This window comes from Bos indicus x Bos taurus, chromosome 16 (assembly GCF_003369695.1).
Source record: "Bos indicus x Bos taurus breed Angus x Brahman F1 hybrid chromosome 16, Bos_hybrid_MaternalHap_v2.0, whole genome shotgun sequence".
Taxonomy (NCBI): Eukaryota; Metazoa; Chordata; class Mammalia; order Artiodactyla; family Bovidae; genus Bos; species Bos indicus x Bos taurus.
The window spans coordinates 57,320,225-57,336,717 of NC_040091.1; the positions used below are offsets into that span (position 1 = coordinate 57,320,225).

Here is a 16,493-nt window from a genome sequence, read left to right on the forward strand (position 1 = left end):
CTCCGCTCAGACATTCCAGCGGCTGCTCAAACCCAGTGGCACTTCGTTAAGTCTCGGGCCACACCCTCTCCTCTGAGTGTTTGCTGGGATTGCTACGGCAACCAGTACACCCTCTCTTTATGCTCGCCTCTCCTTGCCCCACACCGGTCAGCTCCATCACCAACACCTCTACGGTGGGCCTTTTCAGATTCCTTCCTCGTTTCCAAGGGACATGGAGGCTACAGGGTGAGGATCAAAACATCTTACCCTGTCAGATACCCGAGAGTGAGATCGTAAGGTCCAGAGATCCAAAGGGCACTAGACTGACCTTCTTGTTCCGGGGTTACCATGGTGTAGACATAACAGATCCGTGGGTGTGGTCGAAAGCTTCTATTCTAGAACTGTAGAGACATCTGCATAGCTGGAACGATCTTCCTGAGAATACGACCAGGCTGGAGGGTGGGAATGGCTCTTAACGTCAGTATAGATCAAAAAGTCCGTGAGCTCAGACGTGGGAGGAATTCCATGTCCATGCACACCAGTAAACTCATGTCATTAAGAATCCTTGAAAATGCATAGGCCCAGCTCCCTAGTAATGCCTTCTCCACAGCAGGGACTGATGCTGGGCTGATGACCAGGATGAAGCAGCAACACATGGACATGTAAAGATCATCGGGTCTCCTTTGTCAGTTTTGCTGCATCCAAGGAAACCCCTCCCCGCTTCATCAGCAAAACAAAACATAGCGAAATAACAGGCAAAATAAGCATTTTCAGTCAAACTGTGCTCTTGGTTAAACCCAGTCACCATGTTGACCATAGGCTCCAAGTGTCCCGGGTGAAGGAGGGTGGTCTAAGTGGCACACGTGCAGCAATGGAGGGCAGTAAAAAGGGTACACTCTTATAGCTGTTGCACAGCAGAAATTAATACAACATTGTGAAGTAATGTTGTTGTTTTTTAATACTCCAAGTAAAGTTTTTTAAAAAATGGTCCTGTAAAAAATTTTTTTGTTAAATAAAAATTTTAAAAAGATACACTCTGGCTCCCATACTTACCTGCCCTATGGCCTTGGGAAAGGTACTGAAAGTTTCTGAGTTTCCTCATCTTTAAAATGTAGATACTAACAATATCTGTCCACAGGCTTGTTGGGAGAATTAGACAAAAGAAGCCATGTCAAAGTGATGGTACCTAGCACATAATAAGCAATCAATATCACTTGCTATTAAAAACTACATCTTCAGTGACAAATCTCCCATAAAATGGTGAAACCTCTTAGAATTTGGTTTCAAAGATAGCACATTGTAGCATATACAGAAGTTGAACTATAATGTTGTCACATGAAACTTATATAATGTTATAAACCAATGTTTCCTCAAAAACAAAATCCAGAGGAAAACAATAAAAGAATGCATAATATGAACTTGAAACATGTTTTCTTGATATGCTATAATGTGGTCAAGAGAAATGAAAGGGTCAGTCGCTCAGTTGTGTCTGACTCTTTGCAGCTTCCTGGACTGTAGCCCGCCAGGCTCCTCTGTCCATGGGATTCTCCAGCAAGAATACTGGAGTGGGTTGCCCTGCTCTCCTCCACATCAAGAGAAAGCAATTGGGAAAGGATAATATTAGTGGCCATAATATTAGTGGCCTGTGTGGCTCTATTTCAGTGTGTAAGAAGAGTAGACAGCCCAACCAGGGAGCACCAATGCTGTGGGGCATTTACTAGGTGTATTCCAAGCACTGTGCTAACGAGCTTCCAAAACCTTCCATCATCTCATCTTCAGGCTGCTGTGTCAGTTCCTAAGCTACTGTTTCCCAGCTCAAACCCACCCTTTTGGCCTCTGCTTTGTAATGCTGCTTTTAAAATACTACAAACTGCAGTTCCTTTTGGTCATGCTAGGTTTTGTCAATAGGGGCCACGAGAGAGAGAGACTGGAGGAAAGAAGGGAGAAAGGAGTGGTCCCTTCTGGTTTGCTTGTGGTTCGTGTCGGCATCATCCTGCCAATGGCTCTTCACTGTGGCAGCACCAGTTGGTTCTAGTCTCTGTTGTCTTGGTGCCCTTGACGGACCTGCAAAAAAGCCCCATCACCAGGCAAATGGCCTCTCCCTGAGGAAACTTTCTTTTTCCTCCCTTTGTCCTCTGAGTCCAAGAGGAGTGGCTGCTTCCTGAAGGTATTCATACCTCTGTGCTATCTCAGTGCTTCAAATAGTTATGCTTTTTTTTTTTGATCCTCTACTATCTTTGAACCAATTCCCTCTATTAAATTATTTCTGTGGAAATCCTCACTGGATCTTAACTAACACACTGTTCAAGAGGCAGAAACCGAAGGAGACTTTGGGAATCCTTTGTTTCATGCCACTTAAGATCCCAAATGAACCATGAAGACTATCTTAAAAGACAGATTCAGAAATGGAAAACAATGGTTCAGAAAATATAAATAAAATGCTGTGAAAGTGATTGTGTAGTAACAGGCCCAGAGATCTCAGAAATGTTTTTTGTTCTTACTCTATTTCCATTATCAGTGCACAATGAATGTGCATTCACTTCTGTATATGTCATAAGTTATGTGATATTATTATATATAATATTATAGTGCATACATACAGGATTTTCCTGGGGGACTTCCCATGTGATCTAGTGATTAAGAATCCCCCTGCTAAAGCAAGGGACATGAGTTCGATGCCTGGTCCAGGACATAAGGTCCCACGCCATGGGGCAACCAAGCCAAAGTACCACAACTACTGAGCCCAGGCACCTCAACTAGAAAGCCTGTGTGATGCAAACCACAGAGTCCACGTGCTCTGGAGCCTGTGTGCCACAATAAGCAGCTCACAGCTGCAACCAATACCAGATGCAGCTAAATATAAATAAATACATTTTTTAAATGATTTTTCTGGAGAGTCCTGATTTTTGGTATTCTGCGCCTATTCTTTTTCTGTAAATTAGGGAAGGCAAATGGATGGCACATAACTTATCATTCACCATTTCCATATCCATACTAGGCATTCATCACACCTCTCACCACTCCTTCTGGCCAGATCCAGATCCAGCCTCAGACGCCTTCTCAAATCACAGGCAGCCACTACACTCGATCAAATTTAGCACTCAAGTGAAAACCCATTTGCCAACCTTGCAATCAATCTTTGAGTTTATGGAAATTTCTTTACTTTTGGCATCAGTATTCATCTTCCAGATTGTCACTCAGACCCCTAAAGAGTTACAAAATTACTATGCCAAATGATACATAATAATTTTGAGTTTAAAGTATCTATTAGTTAAGACCCAGTAAGGAAAGCAGAACACATTTTAGATAATTCAATAGGAAAAAAAAAAAAAAAAAGGGAAGCCAATTAGAAAGGTTTAGGAGTAACAGAAAGGGCATGTGAAAAATCATGGGCCAACCCCAAAGATTGGGGACAGCGGAAAACTCCTGCTTGAGGAGATAAGATAGTGTTACTGAAACCCAGGACTTGGAGCCACCTAAAGGGAGATGAAAGCATGGCAGGAATGTGCTGGAGGAGTTCTGAAGCCAGAGTGGCAGCTGGAATCACAGAGGAGATGCTAAGGACACCATCCAGTCAGAGAGAGGAAGAAATACCCTGGCTTATTCCCTCTCCCTGTCCTCCAATCTTCCCCCAGTGCCTGCCATTGCCCGCCCCCACCCCCGGGGCTGAAAGCCTGTTGGCAAAGGTGTGTGGGAAGTGCAACTTGAAAGAACCAGCTCTGTGTGACACAGAGCAGAGCAGCAGAAGGCTGGGGAATGGATCTTAGGACAAACAGGCAGTAGGCTGTTGAGCAGTACTTGCATTACTGAGTTACGCTCAACAGTCCCTGGGGCAAAAAGGCCATGAAGGCGTGTCCCACCTGGTCTTATCCACAGGCTCTTAGGTGCCAGGACATCGCAAAGACACAGCGGGAGACAGCTTCATCTTTAAGCCAGTCGATCACAGAACACTGACTAACTGAACAGCAAAGGCCTCAGAGTCATCTGACATTTGAATCCTTCTGAATAAAGTTGCTTTTAATTATTAAGTGCAGAATACAGCTGGGGTTTTCCTCCTGGGACAGGTAGCAAGAAATCAATTAGACTAATTTGTAGCCCTGTGTGAACAGACATATTCATAAACTCTAAGAAAAGGCAGTTTGGGTGATGAAATAAGATATCAAAACCTGTCCATCAGTTTAATTACAGCACACCCTGCAAATTCCTGGCACAAAGAGGGTTTTCTCCCTCTCACTTTGGAACAGTAAAGACACGAGTCAAATTCTGGAGTCTTACATGCATCAAAGAGAAACTGTCAGCTGTTCCATATAATGCTGAGGTTTCATTTGACACTAAGCTGCTCATTCACTGGTTCAGTTGAAATGACAATGAAATGGAAATTGACAATGGAAATGGATAGGAGCCTGTAGGTTATCAAAATCAGGCTGGAGTCCTGCATCAACGCATTAAGCTTTGCTATCCTGAGGGACAGGAGGCTTTTGTTTCCCAAGTTCTCACTCAAGTATCAGGTGTTAACCATGGATGCATGCAGAACACCAAGAACAGAGGAAAACAACCATTAAAGACCAACACTAGGCTACATTCAACAGACAGATGGAGTCCCAGTCTTTCTTGGCTCTCTGTTTTCCTCCTGTGACAGACAAAAACAAGCCAAACAAATCCCAGACCAAGCCAAAGAGACAAGCAAACCAGCTTGCAAACAAGCTATGAACCCTGAGTTCTTTTCCTGATCATGGTAGGTTTGCATGGGTCCGGCCACATTCTCCTTTATGATCTGACATAGGGTAACCAGCAAGTGATTTGTAAAAATCTCCATGGGAGTTTTTTCCCTTTCTAGGAAACTCAATGAGAAGCCAACTCAAGAATGATGGAAGCCAGATGGTATAACGGTTAGAGTCAGACAGCCCTTGGTGCAGATGCCTATATGTCTATGCCGCTGAGAACTAGGGCAAGTTACATAAAATCTCTGTGGTTTTGCTTCCTCTTCCCTAGGAGTATCCAGTTCACAGAACCACCATGAAGACTGAGGATGAGCATGTCGTTAAAGTGTTCAGTGCAGTGCCTAGCACACTTTACGTGTGGAATGGACACATACTTATATCCAGGAAGTTTCAAACACAGAGACAGAAAAACAAATAATTAGAAGAAACCCTTCCCTCCTAATATTCTTTTTCGCCCCCAAATTGTCTTCTTCTTTCCTTTTATTTTCTTTTGCTGGCTCTAGAAGAACGATCCCCTTTCCTAGAGTTTCTACTAAGTTCCTGAGGTTGATGGCTCAGCTGGTAAAGAAGCCGCCTGCAATGTGGGAGACCTGGGTTTGATCCCTGTGTTGGGAAGATCCCCTGGAGAAGGGAAAGGCTACCCACTCCAGTATTCTGGCCTGGAGAATTCCATGGTATAGTCCATGGGTTCCCAAAGAGTTGGACACGACTGAGCGACTTTCACTTTCCTGAGGTTCACCCTCTCCGAGGTACTGGGATGAAGCATCACCCTTCTTTTTTATCCTCCTCTGTTAGAGCAGAGACTCACCCTGCTGGTGAGTGGGACATTGTGCTTATGCAGCCCAGCCTGGGTAAACTCACCTCTCCTTTTCACGGTGAGTTCCGGGACAGGAACTGCTTTAATGATCAATCCCTGCATGGATGGACTAGACGTCACTGACCCCCCATCAGATTTCCTTAGTTTAGCAGACAGATCCCCATAGTGGCTTGAAACAATAACCATTTTGTTGCGTTGCATAATTTTCCGGGCTGGGAATTCAGGTGGGGCTTGGTGGGTGATTCTTTTCTCCCTTGTGATGTTGATAAGAGGTTGCTGGGTGGTGTGCTGCTGGCAGAAGGGCCAAGACAGCTTCATTCACGTGTCTGGGGCCTTTGCTGGCATGTCTGGGAGGCCGGGCTCCACTAGCCCAGGGTGCTTACCCGTGACCTCTCCAGCATGGTGGCCCCAGCCCGGTGGCCTCCGATTACCACTCCAAGAGCAAGAGTTCCAGAGAAAAAGGCAGAAGCCTCAAGGCTTTTTATGACTCAGACTTGGAAGTCAGAGCGTTCCATGTCCATCATCATCTATTGGTCAAAACACTCATAAACTTGCCCAGATTCCAGAGGAGAGGCAGCAGAATACCCTTCTAGACAGGAGGGGTGTTGAAGAATTTATGGCTGTCTTTTAAAACTGCCAGTCTTCATCTTATTTTAATAATTCCCGCTTGTGCACACAGACCAGAGCGCTCACAGTCACTTTTCAAGAGGGCCGACAAGTGCCCAGGCACTAAATATCCGGCTTTTAAAGAATTGAATCATGTGTGTTGGTGGCAGCACAAAGAACATCTATATAAAGTTACAACATAGGGAGGGGTTGAAAAAGATTGAGGGTTTTGCGCTACAGTTCATTACAGCCAGCCTCTCCCAAGTGCCTATAGATAAGAACGCGTCAGGCAGGGCCTCCTGCAATATTATTCTTAGATGCCCAATGTATAAATATCACAACTCCCACAGTGTCCTGTCCATCTCTGTCATAGTTCTTGTCACCCTTGTAAGGATGGGTTCAGTGTCTAACTTTTCCTATAAATGCCATACTCAGTGCGGTAGAACTAGCTTGTCTAATCAGCAGTGTATTCCCTACACTGCACAGTGTCTGAAATACAGCAGATGAGCAATAAATACATTTTATTGGCTAATTATTTGGAGATGGTGGTAGAAAGAAGATGAAAACTGCTAGTATCTAACAATAAGCTTATAATTTTCTATGAAGGTTTAACTTTTTTCCTATTTAGGTTGATGGGCTATAACGCTTATGTATATAGTATCTAAAGGCTTCCCAGGTGGCTCTAGTGGTAAAGAACCTAGTCACCAATGCAGGAGAGGTTAGAAATACAGGTTCAACCCCTGAGTTGGAAAGATCCCCTGGAGGAGGGCATGGCAACCCACTCAGTATTCTTTCTAGGAAAACCCCATGGACAGAAGAGCCTGGCAGGCTGCAGTCCATAGGGTCCCAAAGAGTTGGACATGACTGAGTGACTTAGCACGCACACATGTAGAATCTAAAGTATGACATTTAAAGCTTTAATATTAGTAATTCTTCAGTTGGTCTGATCAGATTAGCCTGATTATTGAAAGACACAGGTAACATCCACACATCCAACACTTACTAATAGCTTAGTTTATTATTTAGTTGATTATTCCATTTGTATAATCGTACAGTGATTCTCTTTTAAACAATACTGCTATACCTGAAGTTGGTCACACTATATCTCCCTTCCTTCTATAGTAGTAAAGTGGTTTTTTTCCACACTCAGTTTTTTTTAACAGAACATTTTCAAATATCAAGAAGTACGATGAACTAAAAAGAATGAATGGAGCAAGCTCCATGGAAAACGATTGCACACTCAGTTAAAGGTCTAATGCCATTACCGTGGGCCATGTCCATTCAGGAGGAACCCCCGGGGGTCTCGTGGGAGCTGGGGCTGGCAGCGTGTTGCTGGGTATAAGTGACTCCCTAAAGACCTGTTTGGCAGCTTGGAAAGTTGAGGTTTAATACTGGCCCCATCCATTACCTTTCTAGTCAGAATGGGTTCCTCCCACTGGGCAGTGTTTCGGACTGTGACTGCAGGGGCCTTCCTCGGGCAAAATCCTCCAGTGAAATCCTCGGGGGAACCTCACGCGCTGTCCCGCTCCATTCATACTGATCTTATCTTAACTGAAAGTAAATGGGACCCAGGCATAGGGGCCGTGTGTACAGTGTATACAGTTTGTGTATATGCTGCGTGTTTCTGTAGTGCATGAATAATGTGTGTATACTGTATATATATACAGTATGTCTGTAGAAAGTATATGCAGTGTGTGTATTCTCTGTAGTGTGTGTTGTGTATGTACAGTGGATATGCAGTGTGTGTGTATATAGTGTGAGTGCCTATGTGTAGTGTGTATATATAGTGTGTGTGCACAGGGGCTGTGTGTACCTATTGCTTGTATTTGTGTAGTGTGTAAATAGTGTGTGTAATCTATAGTGTGTGTGTAGAAGGTACATATGTACAGTGTACACAGTGTGTGGATAGCATGTGTGTGTAGAGTGTGTACAATGTGGATGCAGTCTGCACTGTGCTGTGCATGTAGTGTGTGTACACTGTGAAGAGTTTATAATGCATGCAGTGTGTCTGCGTGTGTGTAAACACTGTGTTGTGTGTGGTGTGTGCATGTGTGTGTGTGTATATACTGTGTAGAGTTTGGAGAGTGTGTCTGCAGTATGTGCACACTTTATGTGTGTGTGTGTGTGTAAACAGTCTCTGTTGAGAGTGTGTGGTGTGTGTGTACTGTGTGGAGTGTGTACAATGTGTGTGCAGTGTGTGTATATAATGTGTCGAGTGTGTGTTATGTGTGCGTGTGTGTTGTGTGTGTATATATATATATATATACTGTGTCGTGTGTGTGTGCGTGTGTGTTGTGTGTATATATATATACTGTGCCGTGTGTGTGTGTGTGTGTGTGTTGTGTGTATATATATATATACATATATACTGTGTCGTGTGCGTGTGTGCGTGTGTGTGTATATAATGTGTGTCGTGTGTGTGTGTGCGTGTGTGTTGTGTGTATATATATACATATATACTGTGTCGCGTGCATGTGTGCGTGTGTGTGTATATAATGTGTGTCGTGTGTGTGTGTGCGTGTGTGTTGTGTATATATATATACTGTGTCGTGTGTGTGTGCGTGTGTGTTGTGTGTATATATATATATATATATATATATATATATATACATATATACTGTGTCGTGTGTGTGTGCGTGTGTGTGTAGGGCACAGGGGACATTGAAGGAGAAAGGGCTCGCAGAGGCAGAGGAAGGGGTTGGGGAGGGTCGTAGGCAGGAGAAGCAGACAAAGATAAGGAGGGACCTTGTTCGAGGGGCCAGGAAGAGGGAGGGAAGTGTGAGCCTGCTTCATTTCAGTAACACACAAGGAGGGGCAGGAACAAGGAATGGTGGTCCTGATGCCACTCCCTGGCCCTGCCCCAGCCCAAGATAGCAGCAGCCCGGACGTCCTCTCGTTGGCTGTGCGGAACCCCTGTGAGACTTGAATAAAGGACCGAGACATGGCAGCAGGGGCAAAACCAGGCCTTCCCAGGCCCCACCCCATTGGCTGGGGTCCCCCCTCTGCTGCCTGTACCCCTTCCTGTCTGGTCAAGGTGAGACACTGACCCTTGAGGCGTTTCACTTGAGGGGTGTCTCGGGGTTTTCTGCCAACCCTTGCTCTGGAGGTGCATTCCAGAACTTGATATAAAACCTTTCCATCTTTCTGTGGAAAGAGAGGGGCGTGAGGTCACAGGCTCGCTCCCAGGCACCAGCGAGGAAGACTTGTGACCTGCCCTGAGGTCCCAAAGGGCACCCAGCTGCAGGGCGAGGGTGCCGTGTCCCCTCCCACTGCACCACACTGCGGGCACATCTGTGCCAAGGAGGCAGGGGCCAAGGAGAGCGGGGCCCGGGCAATACTGAAGGCAGTGCTGAGGAGGGTGAGGGCTTACAATCCTGTGCTCTGGAGTCTGGAGCCTGAATTCATACGGTACCTCAGGCAGGTAAGAAAGAGTAGCTGTGAGAATCCGCTGTCAGTAAAGTGCTTAGAGCAGTGTCTGGCACACAGTAAGCACTCAATAAACGAGCTCTGTCATTCTAACCGGGCTTCCCAGGTGGTGCTAGACCCACCTGCCAATGCAGGAGACATAGAGACGCCAATTCCATCCCTGGGTCAGGACGATCCCTTGGAGGAGGGCATGACAATCCACTCCAGTATTCTTGCCTGGAAAATCCCAAGGATAGAGGAGCCTGGCAGGCTACAGTCCATGGGATCACAAACAGTAAGACACGACTGATCCAACTTAGCACGCATGTCATTCTAACCATTTAGAAAAACATCAATCGGGTTCAACAATGGGCTTTAAAGATTCTTGTCTACTTCCCTTGTGTTTCTAAGTGCAGAGTCCTGGTCAAAGGCAGGTTGGCTGAAAGCACGTGTTCAGGCCTCTGAGGTGCGTGTGTGGGGACAGTTAAGGCCGTTACTGGTCCACAGGACCCTGCAGAGCTCTTTCTGAGGGGCTAGGTTTCCCTCTGGTTGGGCACCTATTCATGCCAGTGCTAATGCTCAGGGAACCGAGCAGAAACAATGACCCGATCTTTACCTGCAGTCAGGGGAGCTCACCTACACAGCACTGCTAACGCTTCTGCAACTAGAAGGGGGTTAAAATGGTGGAATTCTCATCCAGAGAAATGATTTGCAAAACTAGCAACATAATTAAGGAAATCTGGCAAAGGGGGTGTGGGGGAGTGGATGGAAGGGTTTTCTGAGGGGTAATAACTTCAGTTCGTTACAACACTGCCATGGAGGTCTGGAGCCCACCTGACCAAAGCAGGCATCAGCCAGGACTGGTCTGTGCAGGATAAAGGCTGTGGAGACCACAGATTCCAGGTGTGTGATGTGTACTGCTGGTCTGGAGAAGCTCACCCTGGAGGTGCTGGAGTTTTTAAAAGAAGAAACTATACTTTCATAGTTTCAGTCCACAGAATGTGGACTGTTAACTAGACTCCCAGGTAGACTGCTCCACGGGTACATTATGTTGCCTCTTAAAGATCATATTGTTTGGAGGAGGAAAGGGCAGAGTTCTTCTGGAAGGAGATTTAATTCCAGTCCTGTCTTAAAAGATTGTTATTGTTCAGTAGCTCAGTCCTGTCTGACTCTTTGCGACCCCATGGACTGCAGCACACCAGGCTTCCCTATCCTTTACCATCTCCAGAAGTCTGCTCAAACTCATGTCCATTGAGTCGGTGACACCATCCAACCATCGAATCCTCTGTTGTCTTCTCCTCCTGCTTCAATCTTTCCTACCACCAGGGTCTTTTCCAATGAGTTGACTCTTTGCATCAGGTGGCCAAAGTATTGGAGCTTCAGCTTCAGCATCAGTCCTTCCAATGAATATTCAGGATTGATTTCCTTTAGGATTGACTGGTTTGATCTCCTTAAAATAAGGGAGGACCCAAAAAGCCAGGAGGCTTTTGGAGGCTGAGTTCACCTGTGAGGTGTGAAGAGAGCAATCGGAAGGCCTGGGGAGCAATCACAAGACCCACAGAGCAGCCACCTTCCCAGCTTTCTTGTCGTTCTCTGTGAGCAGAGATTAGGTTCCCAGCATGAGAGTTTCTGGAGGACATGTGAGAGTACAGCCTGAGGCTGTTCTGACAACTTTCTGGCCTCATCTCTGTCCCTAGTTGCACGGGACTTAGGAATTCAGCACAGGTGCACCAACCAAGTGGCCCTTTCACGAGAAGCATGGCAGAACTCGAGCATTCTGATGAACCTCTTGGACAAAAAGTGAACAAAACAAACTAACTGCAAAACAAGCCCCAAAGTAACCCCCTAAAGAGAAATTTATGAAGCCCTGGGTAGCAGGCTTACTGACCACGCAGATGGAGAACATGATACCAAAGAAGTTCCGCAGGGAGCAAGGGTCACCTTCTCCCCGGTTTAGATGTTGCTTGTGGAGGTTTGAATGTTCCATTAAAAAATATTAAAAATCCGCACGCCAACCCAGACATTCCCCTCCTCTCTCCTGCTTCCTTTCGGCAGCCACTCTCTGGCATCATCGCACTAGATGTCTTTGCTGTCCCCGTAATCATTGTAGGGGATACTCAGGGTCTGCTCCTCGCACGTCTTCCTGAGGTCCCGGCTGAGCTCTGACCAGTCAAGTCCATAGGGCTTGATCTCGCTGTAGCGGCAGCCCAGGTACTTGAGGGAGCTGCGTCGCAAGCCTATCTTGGGTTCCTGGAGGAGTCCATTGCACCAACCGCTGAGATCTCCAAGCTGAGAAAGGATGAGGCCAGCTTTCCTATGGAGCAAGCACAGAGGATGCTTAAGTTAGAAAGACAAGAAGACAGCAAGGACAAATAGTGTGAAATTGTAAGCTCCAAGAGGGCAGAGCCCAGTCTGTTTTGCTTACTGTTCCATGTTTAATGCTTAGAAACAGGGGCGGGCCGGTGGGGGGAACTTCCATACATGCTCATCAAGAATGAGTGGATGTTCGCAGCAGCACCTTTTACAGTAGCTAGGACACAGACACGACCTAAATGTCCATCCACAGATGAGTGGATACATACATTGTGGTATTTATACACAATGAAATATTACTCAGCTATAAAAAAGAATGCATTCCAGTCAGTCCTAATGATGTGGATGAACCTAGAGCCTATGACACAGAGTGAAGCAAGTCAGAAAGAGAAAGACAAATACTGTATATTAATGCATGCTTACTTATGGAATCTAGAAAGATGATACTGATGAACCTATTTGCAAGGCAGCAATGGAGACACAGACCTAGAAAACACATTTATAGACATGGGAGTGGGGGTGGAAGGAGAGGGTGGGACGAATGGGGAGAGTAGCGTGGAAACATACATTACCATATGGAGAATAGATAGCAAGTGGGAATTGCTGTGTGACACAGGGAGCTCAACCCAGTGCTCTGTGGAATGATGCCCTAGAGGGGTGGGATGGGGTGGGAAATGGGAGGGTGGGTTCAGGAGGGAGGGGACATATGTATACCTGTGGCTGACTCATGTTGATGTATGGCAGACACCAACACGATATTGTAAAGCAATTATCCTCCAATAAAAAAACATAAGTAAGGGAAAAATGAATGAGTGAAATAATTAATTAATAAGGCCGGGTGAGCAAAGTAGGGCACCGAGATGAAACAAAGAAACAAAACGCAATGAGGACAAATAAGAAAAAATGACTAATACTTTAGAAATTCATGCCCTCTTAAAATCATAGAGTTGTCAGTTTTGAAAGGCAAGTCAGATCAATTTACTTTAAAGCCAGTAATTTATCATCATTAAATGACAAACATAATATGTTTGACTGGATATTTCCCTTTTCAAGGCTATTTCTGAACTGAGTAGAAGCAGCCAATATATTGCACTCGGGGGATATCAAATGTAACTAATTATGCCTGTCTGAAGGTAATTATAGTGTGATAAGGGCGCCAACAATAAAGTCCTCAGTGCATACTACACAGGGTCATTCTTTGGGAAAATGCAGACTCTCAGTAGCACACATCACCTAATTAATCCCCAGGTGAGTGCCTGCTCTGTTTTGTAATCCCCCTCTAAAGTCAGGAGGCCCCCATCCAAAGAGCAGGAAGACAAGGAGGTGATGAGATAGCACCTGAGCTGTTGCAGATCCAGAGAACCAGAACCAGAACCAGAGAACCAGACAGAGGAGGGCAAGGTCTCCCCAGGTTCACACATGCTAGAAAGGAGTGATCCCACAGGGCTAAGAATAGAGAGTGGGATCCTGCATGTAGCCCGGGGAAGCTGGCTGTCACCACGATCTTGTTAATCGGTGTACAGCTTCTCCCTGGCCTCCACTTCTGATGTTAGAGACAGGACCCCCTGATAACCAGTTTTCAGCCCACACTGGCTTTGACTCTGAACACTTAGGAATAAATGAAGGAATGGGGTCCCCTTCATTTAGCTCTGTTCTTTCCCTTCTTCCAAAACCCACGGGTGACCAGAGACCCATGAAGGAATAGTCTCTTATTCCAACAAGCCCATGCAAAGCTGTAAAATCTGTTCTGGAAAGCTCAGGGAGCAGGACCCCTTGCGGTATTTACATGGGAGGAATCATCTCTTTTCTAATTCAGTCCACAACTCTCTCCAGAAACTGGAAGTTTACACGTTGAGTTTAGAATGAGCTCTCAAGAACAAGAAGCACGTTCATTTCAAGCCTCTTCTTCCGTCCTGGCTCTGAGCACAACAGGGGTGAGCTCACCGCATTCCTAGGAGGGCAAGTGAGGGATTGTGGGGGGGATGATGTTGGAGGCAAGGTATTGAGCTGCGGCAGCAAAGTCAAGGGGCCGTTGGAGTGTGAGGTCATCGGGGGCCAGCTGCATCTTCTCCCACTTCAGTGGTGGGTCAGAGAAAATCAAATAAACACTCTGCCCACTAAGTCACATCTTATTCAGATTGTCTCTCCTCTGCCCATCAGCCTCTGCCGTTTGGCCAAGCAGCCTTTCCAAAAGCCATCAGCAACAGGGTCTTTGGTGGCCTTCCTCTTAATCTGTCCTGCTGCATGTCATTAGCTGCTGACACATTCTTGGGAGGTGGATGAAGGGCGAGGGAAGGAAGACCGAAGGGCAGCCTCTGCATCTGCATCTTGAGGAGATGGATAAAGGAACACATCCTAGCCATTCTTTCAAACAAATGGATTCAATTAGCCCATGGAGTTTTGTGGCTATTATCATCACTCGCTTAAAAAAAGAAAATAATTAATTTGGGTCTGCCCTTGACTATCTCAGAGCCTGCAGCTTTCTTCTTTCTTAAGAGTGAGGCAACCAATGCTGTCCTCAAGATAGTTCAACTCTCAACTCAATCTGGAGGCCTCCGTGAATTTGGATGCAACCGGATTGAATTGAACCAATCCTTTCTCCTTGCTTGCAGGACACATGTACCCACCGACCCTTTTCTGTTCATTCTCACAGCTAACTCGAAAGTGGGTTGATGCATCTCAAGGCAAGAGACTTGTTGTTTCCTGTGGTTCTCCCTCGGATCCATAACACTGAAAAATAAAATTTTATTTTCCATGGGATAATGAAACTACAATTTCCCCCTAATATATAGCCTTGAAAACCCAATATTACACATGAGAGAATCTTCTGGGAAGAGTTTTGAGAAGAGTGTCAAGTCAGCAGCAGGCCTTACTTTACAGTGAGATCTACTTTTTTTTCCCCTGCTCACTTTCATTAACCAATTTTCCTTCTGACTCTTGAGTTACAAGAGAGAAATTTTAAAAGCAATCCATACTGCCTTCCATCGAGATGATGCATGCAAGGTTAGTGCTATTCAAATTGTGACATTTACATTTCCTGACAAAGAACTGCATATATGCACACTCCACAAATGTCAGAGAGAAGAAGGCAGGGAGCAGGAAACCAAAAGGAAAGCAGCGAGCACAGAGGGAAAGGGGGACAGAGCTGGAGAGAAGGGATGATACCCATTATGAGTAATAATGAGGGCAGGAGTAAGGGTAAGGTATGGAACAAGGAAGATATTTCTTAATATGTATCTACTTTCTAACCCAGGGTTTGCTTTTTACCAAAACTGAGACAAAACAAATTAAAAGGCCCTTATATAGTGCTGTCTGCATCCCATCCATAGCCATGGCATCTGTTTACCCAAGGACTATCAACCGTCATAAATTTCAGGAAATAGTTTATGGAATGCCAAAAGATTCTTCCTGATCTTACACATAAAATCATTTTATTTTAGGAAGATAATCCTAAATTCTCTCCTTCCTTCAAAAGTAAGAGAATAGGTGGTGGAGGACAGATGTCCTACATGAGGGTCTCCTAAGAGAGTTTATAATTTCAGGTCACAAGAGAAACCGTGAGGCCAAGTCACCCTTCAGTCTGATGAGAGGCCAGATGGTTGGGATAACCTCTGCGTGATACCTTTGTTCATCTCATTGGCAGGAAGGCAAGAATTCTGAGTGCCAGAGGATACTACTATGTTGATTTTCTTCATTTATTTTCTCCTCTTTTTCTTTCTCTTCCTTGTTCTCTCCCCTCCTTCTTTCCTTATTTTTGCTCGTTTATGAACTCTTACATAGTTTGGGAACATAGAAGTCCCAACATTCTACACGAAAAGCCTCTTCACTGTGTCTATCTGAAAATTCCATTATTGCCAGGGAAATCTTCTCTTCTCAGAGCAGCAGTGCACAGCCATGATGAATGGAACAGATGAAAGGGGACTCTACACATTCCCCCCATTCCTCTCTTTCCAAGAACTCTATCTGCGTTGTTGTTTTTGTTCAGTCGCTAAATTCTGTCTAACTCTTTGCGACCCCATGGACTGCAGCATGCCAGGCTTCCCTGCCCATCACTATTTCCCGGAGTTTGCTCAAATTAACGTCCATTGAGTTGGTGATGCCATCCAACCATCTCATCCTCTGTCACCCTCTTCTCCTGCCCTCAATCCCAGCATGAAGGTCTTTTCCAATAAGTCAGCATCAGGTGGCCAAAATATTGGAGCTTCAGCATCAGTCCTTCAATAAATATCCGGGGTTGATTTCCTTTAGGATTGACTGGTTTGATCTCCTTGCTGTCCAAGGGTCTCTCAAAGTCTTCTCCAGCACCACAGTTCAGAAGCATTAATTCTTCAGCACTCAGTCTTCATCACAGCTCAACTCTCACATCCAGGCATGACTATGGTCCAAATTTCACATACATGCATGACTACTGGAAAAACCATGGCTTTGACTATATGGACCTTTGCTAGCAAAGTGGTATCTCTGCTTTTCAATATGCCATCTAGGTTTGTCATAGCTTTCCTTTCAAGGAGCAAGCATCTTTTAATTTCATGGCTGCAGTCATCATCCACAGTGATTTTGGAGCCCAAGAAAATAAAATCTGTCACTGTTTCCACAATCCTCATCCATTTGCATGAAATGATGGGACTGGATGTCATGATCTTAGTTTTTTG

General features: G+C 45.3%; 1 protein-coding gene across 2 annotated transcripts in view; it reads right to left on the reverse strand.

Moving 5' to 3' along the window:
- Positions 1-11,117: 11,117 nt before the first annotated feature.
- The window catches only part of ASTN1 (astrotactin 1), a 352,052-nt gene continuing 346,676 nt past the window's right edge, over positions 11,118-16,493 (reverse strand). For both annotated transcript variants that reach the window (XM_027565413.1, XM_027565414.1), the window contains exon 23: positions 11,118-11,842. In XM_027565413.1, coding sequence (XP_027421214.1) covers positions 11,605-11,842 — 238 coding nt within the window. In that variant the 3' untranslated portion in view covers positions 11,118-11,604. The remainder of the gene's footprint in view (positions 11,843-16,493) is intronic.